We start from the raw sequence: 20,822 nt of genomic DNA, 5'->3' as shown, positions 1-20,822 counted from the left end.
CTCGTCTCTTCTGGTCAGATTAGGACCTCCATTTCCTAGGCTGGAGCAAAGCCCTTAATAAAAAAGCAGTTCAAGAACAAACCCTGCCTGTGAGTGTCCCATATTATCTGGAGGGACAAATGCCATTGCCTATTTTCAGAAAGCATTCTGCAGTGCCCTAATATAAGAAAGCATAGAGAATCATAGCAATTTCTAACCCTGAGGGCCAGTGGTAACAATTGGGATGGCAGCAGCCTTATCAGTCTCTCCATTTTCTGCTCCTTCCATTGTTAAAATTCAGGGATCTCATGGTCCTCACCAGACATCTATTCGGTGCCTACCCCATAGGTCCTCCCATTCTAAGATTGGCTTTCTGACAGACACTTAGAGCAGAATAGAAACAAGGCCTCAGGAAACCAGTGAGATAGGGCAAACTGGCAAGCTGGCATTAGTCAGGCGAATGAGGTGGGTTTTGACCCAAAGAGGTGTGGAGTGCGTGCTCAGCACTTTCCTCCCCAAAGTGGAACCACTGCTTCTGAAGAGCCAGTGGAAGTCACCATGCCTGGCTTCCCTCACCTTACCCCCACCCCCTGACACACACATACGTAATTTTTACCTGTTTGTCACATTATTTAATCAAACCTAGAGCCTAAAGTAATTAATAGGACACTGAGTTTTTCTTGGTTTTGGTAGGAGATGAGGCAAAAGAAAGCCATTTAGCAGCGCCTTTCCAGGCATGCTGATGCATAATGTCCACTGGCTAGCAGTCTGGAGCATGGCCACCTTCCCCCTTCCTCAGAGTGGGTTTGAGCCAATCAGAGTGGAGGGGCATGGGGAGGGCTGGGGAGGGGGGCGCAGATAAGAACTCTCATATCAGATTCACACATACCCTGCCCCCCCTCTCCTGCAAAGGGACATTTCCTGTGGAATGTTTTGAATTTAGTTGACATCAGTAAAATGGGGTAGCTGCTTACATGACATGAAGGCTTTCCTTGATCAAAATTCTGGTCTGCTTTTTATTCTGATCATGACAGCTTGCATATTTTTATTCTTATTCCAAAGTATGCATTGTTAATATAATTTTAATTTAGAAATTAAAAGCAAAAAGAATATGAAAAAAAGCAAAAAGAATATAAAAATAGTTCCACATTTCAAAAGTAATCACCATTTGTATTTTGGCACGTATCCTTCTAGAGTATTCTCTCTGCTGTGTTGATTATTTTTCCTTAAAATAAAAATTTGTGTTTCCCCTCACCATTTATGACAGTTATAAAAAAATTTTTAATGTGGAAGAAGGGACAATCTTACTGGAATTCTTTTCCCTGAGGCAACAGTTAACCATTTGATGGAAAGGTTTCTAGTCACATACGTTGTTTGTGACTTTTTCCCCCACTTAACAATATATTACTTGCTTTTGGCATGATGGGGACATGTTTTGTTTTGTTATTGCCTCCCTGGAATTTAATTATCTGGGTGGTGTGTGACTTATATGACCAGTCTCCCACTGAAGACTAGACATGTGTTGCTTCTCGGTCTTTCCTGCCCTTCTTACTGGTTTCTTTGCACGATCATCTTCCTGGTATCCTTCCGGTAGGTAGGTCAGCCTCTCTTCCACCTTTCTCTTTGGGTGCCTTATTCTCTACTTTCTCTCTCTCCTTCCTCGTTGTTCTTCTTTCTGAGAGGTTTTAGGAGGTGGACTGGACTGCAACCGATCCTGATACTTGGGAGATGTACATGGGAAAATTTTAGAGACCATTTCTAAAGAGTAAATAGAACGTATCAATTTTGTCCATTCCAGAGGGAAGCAGCAATGTGAGGAATAGTTGGTGGTAACGTAGGTAAGATTTTAGATTTCACAGAGGAGGGGTGGTGTCACAGCCTTGTCATGTGATTTCAAGATGAGTCTGAAAACCCAGCTCACAGAACTTACACATCTGCATAGGTGCTGGCCTCATATTTCAAGATAATTTTGTTTGTGGCCTCCTGAGAAGGCTTTCTCCCATTTTACTGCTGTTGCTTGGGCCATTTTTTTTTTTTTGTGGCAAATACACATATCATAAAATGTATCATTTTAACCATTTTTAAGCATACAGTTCAGTGACATTAAGTACATTCACATTGCTGTGCAGCCATCACGGTCAGCCAGTCCCCAAATTTTTCCATCATCCCAAACCACAACTCTGTACCCATTGACCACTAATTCCCCATTCCTTTGTGACTGACATTTCATTTAGCATAATGTATTCAAGGTTCATCCATGTTACAGTCTGTGTCAGAATCTCCTCCCTTTTTAAGACTAAATAAGATTTTATTGTATTATATACCACAGTTTGTTTATCCATTCATCTGTTGGTGGACACTTGGGTTGTCTCCACCTTTTGGCTATTGTGAGTAATGCTGCAGTGAACATGGGTGTTTGAGTCCCTGCTTTCCTTCTTGTCCATACATACACAGAAGTGGAGTTGCTGGATCGTATGGTAATTCTATTTTTAATATTTTGAGAAATTGACATACAATTTATATGGCAGCTTTACCATTTTTATATTCCCACCAACAATGTACAAGGTTCTAGATTCTCCATATCCTTGCCAACATCTGTTATTTTTTGGCTTTGCTTTTTCTTTTCTTGGCAACAGCTATCCTAATAGGTATAAAGGCCATTTTTAAATCTCTCTTGGGAATTACCTCCTGAGTCTTTGAGCCAATCCTTGAAAAGTATCACATGTAGTGAATCTTGATCTTTTGAAGAGGAACTTGATTGATGTAATTTTCTTTTTAGAAATAACTAAAAATATTTTCCCACTTTTAATTTTTCCTTGGTAATTTCCAAGAGGATCTGAAGTAGCAGTGATCAAAAGTTATTCAGAGTAAAAGCTGGGTGATCAAGGTGGTAGATACTGCTTATGGGAACAAAATAAGGTTTAACACCAGGGAACTGGTGTTTTTAACTTACCCTGAAGGCCCTGAAAAAGGCAAGTTCCCCAGATGGTGTGCCATGAGGACATGGCTGGAATGAAGTCATGATGTTCCCAAGATACCTTCTTTGAAATACAACATTGCTGGATAAATAAACTGACCAATATATTTTCTTTTATTTTTTTATAAGATAAAAAAATATTTTTCATGTTCTTCCCATTTCCTCTACCCTCACCACCCCCAGTCCCTGGCAGCCAGCCACCATTTTACTCTGTTTCTATGTCACATATAAGTGAGATCACACAGTATTTGTCTTTCTCTGACTTATTTCACTTAATATAACACCCTCAAAGTCTATCCTTGTCACAAATGGCAGGGTTTCCTTCTTTTTTTTAATAGCTAAATGATATTCCATTGTATATAATATATATATATATATATATATATATATATATATATATATATACATATATATATATATATATATATAATACATATAACATTTTCTTGATCCATTCATCCACCAATGGACACTTATGTTGTTTCCATATTTTGGCTATTGTATATAATGCTGCAGTGGAACATGGGACTACAGATATTTCTTTGAGGCAGTGATTTAGTTGCCTTTGGATATATACCCAGAAGTGGGATTGATAGATCATATTGTAGTTCCATTTTTAATTTTTTGAGGAGCTTCCATAGTGTTTTCCATAGTGACTGTACTAGTTTACACTCCCATTAACAGCATAGAAGGGCTCACTTTTCTCTACAGCCTCAGCAACATTTGTTATCTCTTGTCTTTTTGATAATAGCCATCCTAACAGGTGTGAGGTAATATCTCATTGTAGTTTTGATTTTGATTTCTCTTGTGATTAGTGATACTGAGCACATTTTAATGTACCTTTTGGCTATTTGTATGTCTTTTGTGGAAAAACTGTTCAAGTCTTCTGCCCATTATTTGATTGGATTATTTGTTTGGGTTTTGTTTTTTTTTTTAGTAATTAGTAAGAATTTATTGTGCAGGATTATTAGTCTTTTCAATATTAGGTTGTATGAGTTCCTTATATATTTTGGACATTAATCCATTATCTGGTGTATGGTTTGCAAATTTCTTAGGTTGCCTCTTTGTTTGTTTGGTTCTTTTGCTGTGCAGACGTTTTTCAGTTTGATGTAGTGCCACTTATTTTTGCTTTTGTTGCTTGTATTTTTAGTGTTATATCTAAAAAAAATCACTGCCAGATCCAGTGTAAAAGAGTTTTTCCCCTATGTTATCTTCTAGGAGTTTTATGGTTTGAGTTCTTATTATTTCCATTTCAGGTTCATTTTTGTGAGTGTTATAGGATAGGATCATGTGGATTTCCAGTTTTCTCAACACCATTTATTGAAAATACTGTCTTTCCCTATTGAGTATTCTTTGTTCCCTTGTCAAATATTAGTTGATCACGTGCACTATATTTTCTAAATGGTAAGACTAGCTTTATGACTTCATAGTCAAATCCAATGTCAGTTAAATTAAAAAGCATATTGTTTTTGAATTTGGGAGACATTTTTCTAATGGTACACCATACAGTAATTAGGGAAAACTAAGGGTGTAGAAGAATGTTTCTACTGTACAAGCTCCAGTTCAGTATGTCAGGAATAAACTGAACTATGATGTGGCCAAGCTTATAATCCTGGGGTGGACAGAGGTCAATTCTGAGGCATGCCAAGGGACTTCTTGGGCAGGAATTGTTGCTTCATTCACTGACTTGGTCAGGACAAGGTCCAAATGACATTAGATTCTTCATGCCACGTGAGGCTCCCACAAAGACCTGTGGAAATGAACTGCATGGAATAAAATGCAGCCCAAACTATCAGGGCCACAGGACCTCTGCAACTCCATTCCATGGGAAGAAGGCCAAGGGACCAAGAGCTGAGAAACACTGCAGGGCTGGCTTGGACATCTCTGTAGACACAGCAGCCAACAAGACCAGGGTAATCCTGCATATTCTCTGTCTCTCTCTCTCTCTCTCTCTCTCTCTCTCTCTCTCTCTCTAGGGAGGATGTGAAGACAAAGAATTCTACTTTCTTAATATGGCCACTCAAAGAAACTGACACTGGGGATTTACAAGAGCTAAGACCGGAGAACCCTAGAAAGAAGAAAAAGAAACCTTCCAAGAGGTTGCCTCTCCAGGAAACGGTGTCCTCAGAATCTGATGACTCTTATGGCATCAGGTCCCAAGAGTCCTACCCCAAGAAACACCCCAAGCCCAAGGTAGGCGGGGGACGACATCGCCTATCTCCGGAACACCCTGAAACCTCTCTCAAGAATAGTGCACGTGAGGTCACTCCCCAGTTTCCAGGCCAGTTTAGGTCCCAGAGTGGCAAAAACTCTAACACCCTTAAATAATGCTGACATCCACTTCCCCAGAGAAGGTCCTCGGCCCAGGATCTGGGAGTCAGCCAGCCACACCATCGCTGCCATACCTCCACCTCAAGCAGCCCTGCCTTTCCTCCTAGAGCCACCCACAGCAGCAAAGGGCTGAGGACCACTTCTGAGAAACCTTAAAGCAGTCTAGTGGCAACTATGTTTAAGAGAGCCAGCATTCCTCCAGGGCTGCCTAGACCTCAGCCAGTCAACACTGTGGAACTAGCCTCTCTGCTGAGGTAAGACTGCCTTTCATCCTACCCATTCCTACCCTGTTTGTAAAACAGGTACACTTCCCTGTTATCTCCCACCTAGATCTCCCGTCTGTTTGTGCTGTTTTCTGGCTTTTCCTAACCATTCTTTATCGTATTATTTTCTGTGTCCTCACCACATTATACTCAGTCTTTTGGTAAATTCATCATGCCCAGAAGTTTAACCTGACAGATTACTATCATAGGATTTTCAGCTATTTTTTTTGGAAGGCAATGTACTTATAATCCAAGCCTGCAGTCTTGTTTTAAATTAATTATCTCATTTAAATTAGGGATTTTATCACTTAATGTTAACACTGAAATTAAGATCTAGTAATGTGTCTGAGATCTGCAAAACAAAATTATTAATTTCTGGCAATTTTTATTGAGCCCTCTCTAATTGTTTTTGTCTGTAGTCTGTTGTAGGTACCTCTAGTTGAGTGCGGAACCACAATAAAAACTCTTACATTGGAAACATTTCAAAACTATTGTATTGTTTGTTTATTACTGTTTTCTTTGAACACATTTTAGCAATGACATGAAAGTATTCACTTCTTTTCATTAATTCCTTAGTGAAATTAGCTTCACTAATTTCAAAAATGAAATAGCTCTCCCAAATTCTTTTTCTAGTCAGTAATAGTCCCATAATAATAGGGTACAGATGATTATTTTTTTAATGTTTATTTATTTTTGAAAGAGAGAGTGTGAGCAGGGGAGGGGCAAAGAGAGAGGGAGACACAGAATCTGAAGCGGGCTCCAGGCTCTGAGATATCAGCACAGAGCCCGATGTGGGGCTCGAACTCATGATCTGCGAGACCATGACCTTAGCCTAAGTCAGTCGCTCAACCAGCTGAGTCACCCAGGCACCCCAGGGTACAGATTATTAATAAAACAAATATTGGATGCTAGGAAAAGATGGATTTTAGAGTATCACCACTAATACTCTAAAAATTTGCAATCAGGGCGCCTGGGTGGCTCAGTCGGTTGGGTGGCTGACTTCGGCTCGGGTCATGATCTTGCAGTCTGTGAGTTTGAGCCCCGCATCAGGCTCCATGCTGACAGCTTGGAGCCTGGAGCCTGCTGCGAATTCTGTGTCTCCCTCTCTCTCTGCCCCTTCCCCATTCGCACTCTGTCTCTCTCTGTCTTTCAAAAATGAATGTTAAAAAAAAATTTTCTTTAATTTGCAACCTAATTAAAAATTGTGTTCATATTCCTGAAAGCTAGGGTGTCACCACGGTCATGGCAAAGAAATTAAAGAAGGAATCTCCTTCCAAAAATATGAAAGAAAAAGGAACATCAGCTCAGCATCAGGGTAAAGTAGTAATGTAGTGAGGAAGGAATTGAGAAGTGAGGAAATGATCCAGAACAAGACAGGAGACAGTGTGTGGAGAAGCAGTATGACTCCCCACAGAACTCAGAGGTTTCTCATAGGTTCTGGAATAATCATCCAGTTTTGGTTTGACCAGTGGAGAACTAGTGGGGTAGAAAAGAAACCATTCATCAAGTCATATTCATTCATGCCTTCATACATGCAAGCATTCATCTTAGGCTGTATGCATTCATTCAATTATTCAACAAGCAATTGAGTGCTGACAGTATGCCAGGCTCCAGAGAGATACTATCAGCATTTGGAAGGTACTTACCTTCTCTATCTTACCTTTCTGCATTTCTACTCTATTTTTGGACCAATCGCTGTTGTCTGGTTTAAAGGCACGTACAAGGAATGAACTACAAGACAAATATACATAAGAAAACTTTGTTGATATTACATTACAATGCATGATATTCTCAATGACATTAAGTGATATATACAGTGTGTTGTACTTTATAGATAATGTCCAGTGTGCTGGGGGAAATTGTAATAAAGACAGTGTATTTCTACTTCCAGCCAGTGTGGAATAACAGGAACCTGATTTCATTCCCTAGCCCCTGCCTGAAACAATTAAAACACCAGATAAAATTTATGTAACCACAGTTTCCAAAACATTGGACATAGGCAATGAAGTATAGGATCTCTGAGAAACAAGTGAGGTAAGCCCCATGAGTGTGCTGCTTATTTCCTGGAGTCAGTTTCCAGGCTACAACAAAAGGATCAGGAACCCAGGCAGAGCCCGGTACCTTCTTTGAATGAAACTAGGATTCTGAAAAGACCAAGGCAGCTGGAGTCTACAGGATAGAGGGCTGGAGAAGAGACAGCTACTCACAGAAACAACTCTGGATATATGTACATAAGCTCCTTTGAGTCTTCAACTCTGTACTTACTAGTGCATGGCTGTGAGGAAACTACTCAAGGTTGGAGAAAGAACTTTCCATAAAGGTCAGAGGGAACAATCCTTACAGCTCACATAAGGCTGGGAATACCTCCTGTTTCATCCAGTCAGTGTAGAAAACAGATATCTTTATTCAAGGAGCATCAGATAGAATACTCAGAAAATGTTTGCTTCAATAGTGGAACAAAATTGGCCTTAGACTAAACACTTCTCTGGTCCCATATAATAAGGCTTAAAAGCAAACCCTAGAGGAATAAAATTGTTTCCAAATAACCTATGTCTCAACACAAAGCTCAAGAATATTTGTAGGGATTAAAAAAAGACCACCCAATAAAGTAAAATTTACAGTGTCTGGCATTCAATCAAAAATTACCAGGCATACAAAGAAACAAGGAAATAAGACCCATAATAAGTTGAAACTAACTCAGAAATTGCACAGATGTTGAAGACTACCAGAAACGGTTACTATGTTGGTATATATAAAAGATTTTATATTTTATTATTTAAATCTCTTTTAAAGATAGTTGGCTGTATGTAGTAATTTCAATAGTACACTAATGCATTTCATCCCCATACAATGCACATACATCTGTATTCATTGCCTCAGGTGATTGTGTGTTTGATTTTCACTGAATAAATCTATGCTTTTTGCATATGCCAGCCAGAAGTAATAAATGGGGTTCAGTCTGTCAAAAAATAATAACAGTTATGTATCCAGATTTTATGGCCACCCCATATAATTGGCTTGGATCATAAGTAGGGGTGGGGCCAGGATGGAGTGATTGACAGCAATACAAGAACTATATGGAATGGGTACAGTTTGACTCTCTGAAAGAGATCTGCTCTTACTAGAAGAAATGGAACGGATGTTCAAGAGACTGGATGACCACTTAAGTGATGTAAAACAGATCCATGCATCAAGTGACAGACATTACCTCTGAGTTCCTTTTCAACTCCAGGAGTCTATGGATCAATGAGTTAGCCTACTACCAATTCAGAGTAGTTCCACATAGATGAGAAACAGTCATAAAAGGGGGGAAATGTTGTAGCCAACACATTTAGACAAGAGAAATTAATTAAGGGAATAGAATTGAAAAAGAAGTAAAATTATATTTGCACATGATAAAAGAGCATACCTGAAAAACCAGAGAGAATCAATGATAACAATGATTTAAATAATGTAAGAGTTTAGTGAGGTGCAGAATAGAAATTTGACATACAGAAATCAGTAGCCTTTGTATGCACAATGATCAGTTAGAGAATATATTGATAGAGAAAAATCTCATATACAGTTGCAAGAAATAAAATATAGCTGATTCTTGGGGCGCCTGGGTGGCTCAGTCAGTTAAGTGTCCCGACTTCAGCTCAGGTCATGATCTCATGATTCGTGGGTTTGAGCCCCACATCGGGCTCTGTGCTGAATGCTTGCTTGGAGCCTGGAGCCTGCTTCAGATTCCATGTCTCCTTCTCTCTCTGCCCCTCCTTGCTCTTACTCTCTCAAAAATAAATAAATGTAAAAAAATATTTATAAAAATATAGCTGATTCTCATTATATGTGGTGTTTATGTTCTGTAAAGTCATCTGTAACACTGAATTTAGCAAATACTGAATCGTTGCCCATAGAGAAATACAAGGTTAAGTTCCTGCAAGCCTCTGATCACATCATTTTCACTTATAAATATATAACCTTCTTTTGTCTCTCTGTTTAAAGATCCTTACTTAATATATATCTATAAACATAGAACTCACAGCCAACAGCACTATTACTCATGCCTGAATGAAGATTGTATAATACATATTTTCTTCTTGCACTTAGGAATACTAGATAGTACTTCAACATTACACTTGGGGACAGTTTTAAACAGCGAGATCACTAACAACACAAAAATGTGGAAAATGTGACACTAAATTTACTATTGAGAGGACACTTTTTAGAGCAGGAGAGCTGAAACAAGGCAGTCAGGTGACTCATTTTTTGCCACTCTGAGCATATGTATTTCTACAAAATGTATTGACTATTGATTTTAGAATTACAAGTAAATTTTAGTGAGTAGGTAAATTCACAAATAGAATCCATAAATAATGAGGATCAGCCATACCTAAAATAAACTTAACAATAAATGTGCAAAAACAATGAAAAAAACTTTAATAAAACATTCCTGAAAGACACAAAAGTAGATGTAAACCTCTTTTGGTTTTAGAATGGATGGCTTAATGTCATCAAGATGTTAGTTTTCTGTGAGTTCATTTATTAAAGTAACACAATCCCAATAAAAATAACTACAAATATTTCATGGGGTTTAAAAAGTTGACAGTAAACTTCATATGGAAAAATAAACATATGAGAGAGGCTAGAAAATACTAAAGAAGAAAAACCACAAGGAGAAGGACTCATGCTAATACATAAAACACTGTAACATCGTTATGCCTGTGTGGTGCTAGCACAAGAAAAGCAGACTAATGGAATAGAGTAGAATCCAAAAACAGACAAATATATGTGGAAATTTAGTGTATTCTGACGATAGCATCTCAAATCACTGGAACTTTTTAGTAACTGATGCTGAGATGGCTAATGGCCATTGGAAAATAATAAAATAGATCCATGTTTCATACTACATATAAGAATAAACTCCAAATAGATCCAAGTCCTAAATGTAAAAAATGAAAACATTCAAGTATTAGAAGAAAACATGATTGAATTCCTCTATAACATGGGTGCAGAGAAAGGTTTTTTGACTATGATTCAAAATCCAGATGCAATAAAAGATTGCTCAGCTACATAAAAGTTGATTTTCAAACATGCATTACCAAAGAGGATCGTAAGCAAAGTCAAAAGACAAATGATACACTGGGAGACATTATTTGTACAGTATACCACACAAAGAGCTGATGTACTAAAATACAGAGAACTTTAAAAAATTCGGGTAAAAGAAATGACCAAAAAACCTGGCATAAAAAATAGGCAAAAGATAGGAACTATTCACAAAGATTAAAGAATAGACCTTAAAATGTGAAAAGATGTAAAACTTCACTAATGATAAGAAAAACGGAGATTAAAACTACATTTAGAGAACTTCTGGTAATATGACAATGTGAAGTGGTAATGCAAATCATTTCACAAATAACAATTTTAAGAACTGGATAAAATTTTTTAAAAATCAAGTATTTAAAGGTACAATAAAATGTTCAAAAGCAGGCAGAATATGAGGAGTTTATTCTCCAAAAACTATGAATGGAAAAGTTAAGAACTGTGAGGTTGTGACACTCTAGCCTAAGGACACTCCCCAACTTTCATGGCCAAGACAACAGAAAAATGTAGCCTGACTGGCTCAAGGTGCCAGAGATGAGTTCAAAGCTGAAGTGGAAATTTTAAAGAAGAAATCCTGGCATCAAGAAAGCACAGTAAGAATGAGCCATGAAATCTTGAGCAAAAACTCTGTTCTAATTCCTGGCTGATCACTAACAGACCCAGGAAACCCTGTTTTGTTTTGCTTTTTTTTTTTTTAATGGAAAGTAGAGAGGAATATACTTTTGCGAGATAGAGCTATGTGGAGCAAAGTCTGTGTATTTGTTACTTTTGAACTGAAATACATTTCCAAACCACATACAGTTTAGGCAGCAGTAATCTACTCTTAAGGGATTAAAGTGTCAGGGGAAAGAGCCTCAGGCTGGCAGAGCAGTTGAAAATTTAAGCAACTAAATTGCTGAAAGAGTGTGCTCCAAAATCTGCCCAAATCTTTGGCTGACCACTAAATTATTGGCCATAGGGGAAACACTGAAGGTAGCAGGGTAAAAGGCAGCAGTGAGAATCCATAGAACAGAATCGAGATTTGAACTGTTTCATACTACAGGAAAGAACAGTTTGCAGTTTGAGTACAGGCATGATAATTTATTAGAATAGAAAAAAAAACAAGCAAGCCAAAATTTTTTTTTAATTTTAAAGCCTTGAAGAATGCAATAGAATCCAGCATAACAAGAATATATTCCCTAAAGTATCCAGTTTTGAACCAAAAAAAACTGAGTAGACATACAAAGAAACAGGAAAATGTGTTCCATTTTGATGGATCAAAGACCATCATTAGAAATTTTTATTGAGTCCAGATGTTGTATTTAGCTGACTTTAAAGCAGCTATTATAAACACATTTAAAGAATTAAAGGAAAATATAGTAAATATGAAGAAATTAATAGAAAATCTCAATAGAAAAATGAAGGTATTAAAAATGCAAAAGGAAAATTCTAGAGCTGAAAAGTACAACAAAACATATACTAAATGGACTGTGAACAGCAGAGTGGGGAATCTTTGAACTTGAATATAGGTTAATAAAAATTACCGAATCAAAAGAAAAGCAGAAAGGATTGGAAAAAAGCAAACAAAACCTTAGAGACCTGTCGAATTATTTGAAGTGTTTCAAAATACATAAAATTGGAGTCCTAGAAGAAGAGGTAGAGAAAAAAATTTTAAAAATTGGAGACTTCCAAAATGTTATGGAAAACATTAGTAGATCTAACAAGCCTAAGTAATCCTAAACATGAAAAATACAAATAAAACTATTCCAAGGCACATCATAGTCAAACTGCCAAAAGATGATGATAATGAAAAAACCTTGAAAGCAACCAGAGAAGGACAATATGTTACACTCAGGGGAACAATGACACAACATGAAATGACTTCTCAACTAAAACAATGGAGACTAGAAGATCTAGGAATGGTAAAGTGCAGAAAGAAAAAAACTTGTAACAATTATATATTCAATGAACTATCTTCCAAATTAAAGGTGAGAGGAATTCCACTGCAATATGTTTGAGTAAACTGTTAACACAGTATCCTCTGACAGATAACTATAAACTCTGGGCAAAATACAAGTAATAACTACCCAGAAACTCTGGAGAGTGACTTAAGGCAAGCAGATTCTGATGTGGCGAATTTCCTAGTATTACGTATTTTAGCTGGAGAGCAGGCTGGGGCAGGAAATGGTCAGTGCCACATGTGGAGGCTTACTCTCTAAATGAAAACACATAGTCTTTCTGGGTTGAAAAACCAGAAAACCAAGTTTGGAGATAAGTTCTGGAAAGTGCAGAGAGCATCCAAACAAGGAGAAAGCCAGAAACAGGGAGCCACAAATTTTGTGTATATAAACTTTGCCCAAGTCTCTCACTGACTCCTTAACCACATATGCACAGGCACGTTACAAGATCACCATCCAAGGCTAAAATTGCACAGAAATTTGATCTGCCATCCAAGAGGCAGAGATTTCCATTTAAGCTCAAGAAAGCTAAAATCTGTTTAAATAAAAATATCAAGGGTTCTGAGTGATGTTACAGAGTCCAGAATGTCTGCAATCTAATATTCATGAACTCTGGGATACAAGGGATACAACTTTTAAGTTATTCAACAGATAACCATGAAAATGTGATCCAGTTTCAAGAGAAAAGGCAATAAACCTGATATGACCCAGATGTTGGATTATCAGACAATGAATTTAAAGTAGCTGTTACAACTTTGTCCATTCAGGTAAGCAAAAGCCGCTTATAACAAATGAAAAGACAGGAAATCCCAGCAAAGAAATGATAAAAAAAAAAAAAAGGAAATTCTAGAACTAAAAATTATATCTTAAGTTTAAAAAAAAAAACGAATGGGGTTATCAACAGAAGAGTCAGTAGATCTGAGATAGATCAATAGAAATTATCTAATCTAAAAAAGAGATAAAAGAATTTTTTAATGAACAGAATTTCAGGGAATTGTGGGGCCATACCCCAAAATTGAATATACTTTGTAACTGGTATTTTAAAATGAGAGGAGAGAGAGAATGGAAAAAAATATTGGGAGAAGCATTGGCTGAAAAATATCCCAAATTTCTTGAAAGACATAAATTTATAGATTCAAGAAGTTCAGTGAACCCCAGATAAAATAAATAATAAGAAAATCATAGTTACAGTGTTGAAAAACAAACTAAAAGAGAAAATCTTGAAAGCCTCCAGAAAAAAATGACAAATTATATAAAAGGAACAATAATTAGAAATCACTGACCTCTCATCAGAAACTGTAGAATCTAAAAGGCGGTGGAACAACATCATTAAAGTGTTGAAAAATAAAATTTCTCAACCCAGAATTCTATCAAATTTGAATATATCAAAGGAAAATATTTTTCAAAAACAAAAGCAAAATAAAGACATTTTCAGATAAAAGTAAACCAGGGGAAGTTATCATCCGAAGACTTGTACTGTAAGAAATGCTAAAGGAATTTTTTTAGGCTAAAAGGAATATATATAATATAGAAAATCAGATCTTAAGGATGGAATGACCAGCATCTGAAATGGTAAATATCTAGGAAATATTTTTTAACTGTTTTTTCCTCTCAATTCCCTTGATATAGATACAATACATATGGCAACTATAGCATTAAAGGCAACTGGTTGAGTGGTAAATGGGTCTATATGGTTGCAAGGTTTCTAGATTTTAAGTAGTGGGTTTTAACTTCTTTCTCTCAGCTCTCAAATAGGCCAACACACACACACACACACACACACACACACACACACAATGACTAAAGATATATACATCATCTTAACCTTGACTTATATTCCAAATTCTAGAAAACATTCTTTTCCATTGTGCTTGGTACTTTCACCAAGGTAGTCCACATGCCTCTGCCATGAAATAAGTCTCAATAAATTTAAAAGAATTTAAATCATAAAGAATATGTTGTTGAACTGCAATGAAATTAAGTGAAAAACCAATGGTAATAAGATATTAAAATGTCAAAATATTTGGAAATTAAACATATTCCTAAGTATACCACAAAGAAGAAATTACCAGGTAAAATGACAAATCAAAAAGTTAGTTATTTGAAAAAAATCAATAAACCTCTAATTAGTAAGAAAAAAGGGAAAGAACAGAAATTAACACAGAGTGGTTATCACTAGAGATCCTACAGACATTAAAATCATAATGAAAGAATAATTTGAACAAATTTTATCCTGAAAAATTAAAAAACTAAGGAGAAATGGACCTTGAAAAATAAACTAAACAAAACTGACATAAAATGAAGCAGAAAATCTGAATGACCTATCTATCAAGGAAATTTAATGGGTTATCTAAACCCTTCCCACAAAAGAAGTTCCAGGCCTGGATGGTTTCACTGATGAATTTTGTGAAAGAGTGAAAGAAAAAAATAACATCAATTTACACAAAAGCTTTCAGACAATAGAGGAAGAGGTAGTACTTCTCAACTCTTAAGAGCCTAGTAGAACACTAACATGAAAACAAGGGTTACAATAAAAGCCAAATTCTATATAAATTAATCAACCTATATAATACTGTATAAGTTAATCCAACCATACATAAAACAGATACTACCTCATGACCAAGTCAGATTCATCCCAAGAATGAAAGATTGTTTTAATAATCAAAACTCTGTTGATGTAATTCAATTTGTTGCAACATAAAGGATTATCTCACTAGGTACAGAAAAAATGATTTGACACAACTCAAGATCCATTCATGATACAAACTTTCAGGAAAAATGGGAAAAGAGAAAAAAAGTCCTCAAACTATTAAAGGGTGTTGTTATGTAAATGAGTCCAAAATGGCCCTCAGGTGGATTATCTATCTACTGCTAGCTGAGACTCATTAATGCAAGATCCTGATGGCACCAAATTCAAATTTAAGTTTATTTATTTTTTATAGAGAACACAAGCAGGGGAGGAGCAGAGAGAGATGGAAAGAGAATCTCAAGCAGGCTCCATGCTCTGTGCCAAGGCCAACACAGGATTGATCACAGGATAGTGAGATGATGACCTGAGCTGAAATCAAGAGTCAGTTGCCCAACCAACTAAGCCACCCAGACATCCACAATTATTTTTAAATAGTCCAAACAAGCATTTTTTAAGCTATTGACTGCTTTGCATACCCCACAAAACCTCACTCAAAGCTCTTACCTATTGAGCCTTGTAGTTATTAGACTCCAAGCAGCTGCTGCTCTTTGGAGCTCTCTCACACAGAGACTGCCTGCCTTGATGCTGAGTGACATCACCTAGGCACATAAGCCCCCTCTCCAGTCTTTCTCTCTCAAAGCCTCTGAGAGGTTTCATGTGAGGGACACTCTCATTCAATCCTGTCCACGTGTCATCCAATAAAGTTTGTTGTGTGTAAATGCTTCTTCTGATGACATCTTTTTCCTTGATCAGTCCCTAAATCCCTCAAATTCTCTACCAAAAAAAAAAAAAATCTACAGCACTATGAATGCTTTTCCCTATGATTGGGAACAAGGCAGGGATACCCACTTCCACCACTTCTATTAAACATTGTACTGTAGTTCCTAGTCAATGCAATTGGCAAGAAAAAGAAAAGCCATTAAGGTCAGAAAATAAGTCTTAAAAAATCTTTATCTGCATAAGTCATAATTATTTACATAGAAAATTCTAAAGATTATTCATCACTACTATTAGAACTTGTATGTGAGTTTAGCAAAGTCACAGAATACAAGCTCGATATACAAGACTCCATTGTATTTCTATATACTGGCAACAGACAATTGAAAATGAAAAATTTTAAATGACATTTAAAATAGTGTCAACTTCTCTAAAGAAGACATCTGGATGGCCAACAGGCACATGAAAAGGTGTTCAGCGTCGCTCCTTATCAGGGAAATACAAATCAAAACCACACTCAGGTATCACCTCACGCCAGTCAGAGTGACCAAACTGAACAAATCAGGAGACTATAGATGCTGGAGAGGATGTGGAGAAACGGGAACCCTCTTGCACTGTTGGTGGGAATGCAAATTGGTGCAGCCGCTCTGGAAAGCAGTGTGGAGGTTCCTCAGAAAATTAAAAATAGACCTACCCTATGACCCAGCAATAGCACTGCTAGGAATTTACCCAAGGGATACAGGAGTACTGATGCATAGGGCCACTTGTACCCCAATGTTCATAGCAGCACTCTCAACAATAGCCAAATTATGGAAAGATCCTAAATGTCCATCAACTGATGAATGGATAAAGAAATTGTGGTTTATATACACAATGGAATATTACGTGGCAATGAGAAAAAATGAAATATGGCCTTTTGTAGCAACGTGGATGGAACTGGAGAGTGTGATGCTAAGTGAAATAAGCCATACAGAGAAAGACAGATACCATATGGTTTCACTCTTATGTGGATCCTGAGAAACTTAACGGGAACCCATGGGGGAGGGGAAGGAAAAAAAAAAAAAAAGGTTAGAATGGGAGAGAGCCAAAGCATAAGAGACTGTTAAAAACTGAGAACAAACTGAGGGTTGATGGGGGGTGGGAGGGAGGAGAGGGTGGGTGATGGGTATTGAGGAGGGCACCTTTTGGGATGAGCACTGGGTGTTGTATGGAAACCAATTTGTCAATAAATTTCATAAAAAAATAAAAAAATAATAATAAAAAAAATTAAAAAAAATAATAAATAAATAAATAAATAAAAATAAATAAAATAGTGTCAAAAACCACAAAGCACTTGGTAACAAATTTAACCAAAGAAATTACAACTTCTACATTGTAAACTACAAAACACTCCTTAGAGAAATTAAAGATGACCAAAAATAAGTAGATATGCCATGTTCATAGATTGGAAAAAATCAAAATTATTAAGACGTCAGTTCTCAAATCTGTCTATAGAGTCAATGTAATTCCACACATAATTCCAGCAGACTTTTTGATAGTTGAAACTGAGAATCTGATTCTAAAATGTATGCGGAGGGGCACCTGGATGGCTCAATCGGTTAAGCATCCAACTCTTGATTTAGCACATATCTGCTAAATTCTGGGCCTGCTGCTTTCATCTGGGCTTCCAGGGACATTAGGCTCACTGTCTTCCTAAAGGGGCTACACAGGGTCATTCACTGTCCCAGGAATATTCTGCGGCTTCAGGGCCAACCTCAGACACTTGCTCACATCATATTTCCAACCCCCAGCCTCCAAAGAAAGACTTGTATCTAACTGGGAGTTCTTTTTCCTTTACTTTCCCAAGGGCTAGGATTTGGAGGACTGTGGTCAGGGACTTTTAGATCTGGGACTTCTATGGGAGGTTAACTGAATAAGGCTCTTCCTCCTGCTTCTTTTCCACATCTCCTCTCTTTGTTAATATATTTAACCTACACCTCATGCCCAGAAGAGAAATATCTCATTTGCTGTTTTGCTGTGATTGAGATCAAGGGAAAAACATCAAGGTCCACCAACAGCTCAATTCTCAAAGCATGTCTTGCATCTTTGCTCCCTAGGCAGTGATCTAGTCTACTTTTTTGATGAATTACCTGTTTTCATGTTTGAGTTATTCTAGACATCTGTAGAGAGCCATCTGGGGTTTCTTCTTAGTCTCCATCAAAGCTTGGGCATTCAGGCAAGGTGGTATCATTTAATCAGGACTCTGCACCAGGCAGGTCTTCTATGAACCCTGCAAGAGTGTTACTGCAAAATCTTTGCTTAAAGCAAAGGCTGGGATGCCTCATGCTCCTTGAGGTGGCCTTTTTCACTTTCAAGTAACTCTGCCTTTATTTGGAATTACACCTAATCTGCTGGAGAGTGTCACAAGGTTTTAAACCTCTCCCTGGGAGTTTTTGGAGGTACAACCTAGCAATCTTGTCCACATTATCAGAAAGCTTCATTTGTGCTTCTCTGCTTCCAGAGTAAATTTGAATATATATGATTGCCTCTTGCCAGGAATCCAAAATCATATTCCTTATATGTGAGTCTTCCCAATACTCCATCCTTTTTTGTCAAAGAAACAGTCCAAGGTAGGAGTTATACCATACAGTGGAGGTTTGCAACTTTATATGATTATAAATTGCCCCATTGAAGATGCAGAACCCCTGGCCCCACTCCCAGAGATTCAGATTTACTCTCTGGGCCTGGGGCGGAGCCTGGCATTCTGTATTTTTAACAGGTTCCTGAGTTGGATCTCAGCAAATCGTACCTGAGGACCCAGCACCTAAGCAGGTGATCTGAGAGGAAATGCTCCTCCCCACTATGCTTTTCCCTTCCCTCTCAGGTCTGAGCCCTGAGCACCCTCCCATCAAGGCAAAGGATCTCCAAGACCCAGAGCTGGTTTACTTCTTGATGTCAGGTTTGTGGTCCCTACAGAAGGTCCTCTGGGCACCTGGAGTGAAGACTATGCCTGCCTCACAGGGCTGTCATGGACATAAAATGGATAGAGGGCTTGGAACAGAGTCTAGCACATAGTAAGAACTCAATAAATGTTATCTGTTCTATAATCATTATTCTCATTACCTTTGCTACTACCATCACTCACACTCACACTGAGAAAATGGCAGGGGGCCTCCTAAATGCCTCCACCCTCATGCCTTGTGAGGAAGAGAACACCACTCAGAGAAATCCAGAGCCACGTGGGACAAATGATAATCATGAACTTGGCATCAGTACCAAACTCCTTTTACCAATTTCACTCACAGGCACCAGGAGAGTTTCCCAGGATCTTAGCCCCTGAAGGAGCAGCCCATGCACCCCTCTCAGCAGTGAACCATCCTGCCACTGAGAAGTTGGTATCTCACCACCCCTCTCCATAACTGCTTTCTTCCTATATGCCACTGATATCCCCAGATCCCCTTCTGTACATCCTAGATATGTGTGGTGGTCTCATTATGATCCAGCTCCTTCTTCCCAGGCACCAAGTAGCCAGTGGAAGCCCTCACCAAACCCCCCCATCAGAGTCAAAGTGCTGTGACTCTCCCATCAAGATATTGATGACTATGTTGAAGTTGGTGGCCTTCCTGGTGTTCCTCAAGCAGTCCTTCAGAAGCTCATCAACCTTTGTTCCAAGGAGTGAATGACTGTGTCTTGAGACTCCACCAGCCCATTCACAAAGAGTAGGAAGTCTTTCTCAATGTGATAAGATGAGCCAAGCACATAAGGTAGGTGCTAAATACATATTGGTAGACTGGTTGGACCTTAGTTTAGGCAACCTTCCTCCTGGGCTTCAAAATTCCCTGATGGGTGTGTATATTTCAGAGAAATTATTCAATCTAGGCCATAGCAGTGGCAGCATGGATGAGCTGGTGCCTCCTCTGGCAGTTCCTCTGGGATGTGGGATTGTAGGGAGGATCTTCACATTACCTAGAGCCTGCAGGAAGGCCCTACCCTGTCCTTTACAATTTGGCATCTGGTAAAGAGGCATGTAGTATGGTCCTTTTACAGAACCTGTAGTCAGGAGCTTTTTGATCCCTACTTGATAATAGTTTGCATTGTATATCCAATATCCTCTGGCTAATATAACAAGTATGGGTGGGCCAGACGCTACAATCAGGAATAAAATAGGAGATCCCAATCTTGGGGGATTTGGCCAGGAAACACTCTTTGCCAGTACTCCCACCACTAGGTATGATTATCTAAACCAAAAGGGAAGATGTCTACCTCTCATAAAGGATTACTGTTTGGGGGCAACCAAGGAGAGAAGGCATCATCCATACTGGGGAGATGCCCATTTATTGATTCCTCAGTAGTTGACTCATCTGAAAGCTGGCTATTCAGGAAAAGATCAAAGGGACCACACCTTACTTCTCCCAGCCTGTTAACCTTCTCTGTGACTCTGCAGATGGGTTTGGATGGACTGAGAACTTTATTCACATATCAACAACCATTTTTGTGGCCTAAGAGTTCACACCCTGGTGTGTGGCTGGATGTGTCTGGTGGGAAAACTCTGAGTCCTGAAAGGTTCCTGGTGTGCAGAAACCACAGAGACACAGTTTAAATGCGTGCTTAAGAGTCCACCTCTGGTGCCAGGCTAACCCTGCAGTGGTGGGTGCCACTCCTTGCCTCAGTTTCCCCCTTTTTTGTTGTGGAAATTCAATGAATTAATTTACAAGTGCTTTGCATAGTGTGTAACACAGAGTAAGCACTGTGAACACAGTATTGCCACCACCTGAGTTCATGTTTTCTCAGCATCTGTCTCTAACAAGCAGATTTCATCCTAGTAGGATTGTTGAAAAGTATCTTCTGTGAAAAGAGCAAACCTTAGT

The 20,822-nt window shown here is 38.1% G+C and overlaps 1 protein-coding gene across 8 annotated transcripts in view; it reads left to right on the top strand.

Annotated features, from left to right (window-relative positions):
• The window catches only part of VWA3B (von Willebrand factor A domain containing 3B), a 215,226-nt gene extending 195,729 nt beyond the window's left edge, over positions 1 to 19,497 (top strand). For 5 of the 8 annotated variants that reach the window (XM_047854132.1, XM_047854135.1, XM_047854133.1 and 2 more), the window contains one exon: positions 4,933 to 5,956. In XM_047854132.1, coding sequence (XP_047710088.1) covers positions 4,933 to 5,284 — 352 coding nt within the window. In that variant the 3' untranslated portion in view covers positions 5,285 to 5,956. The other 3 variants (XR_007151161.1, XR_007151160.1, XM_047854134.1) reach the window with 3 other exon arrangements.
• The last annotated feature ends 1,325 nt before the right edge of the window (positions 19,498 to 20,822 follow it).

This window comes from Prionailurus viverrinus, chromosome A3 (genome assembly GCF_022837055.1).
Source record: "Prionailurus viverrinus isolate Anna chromosome A3, UM_Priviv_1.0, whole genome shotgun sequence".
Lineage (NCBI taxonomy): Eukaryota > Metazoa > Chordata > Mammalia > Carnivora > Felidae > Prionailurus > Prionailurus viverrinus.
This window is presented reverse-complemented; position numbering and strand designations above follow the sequence as displayed.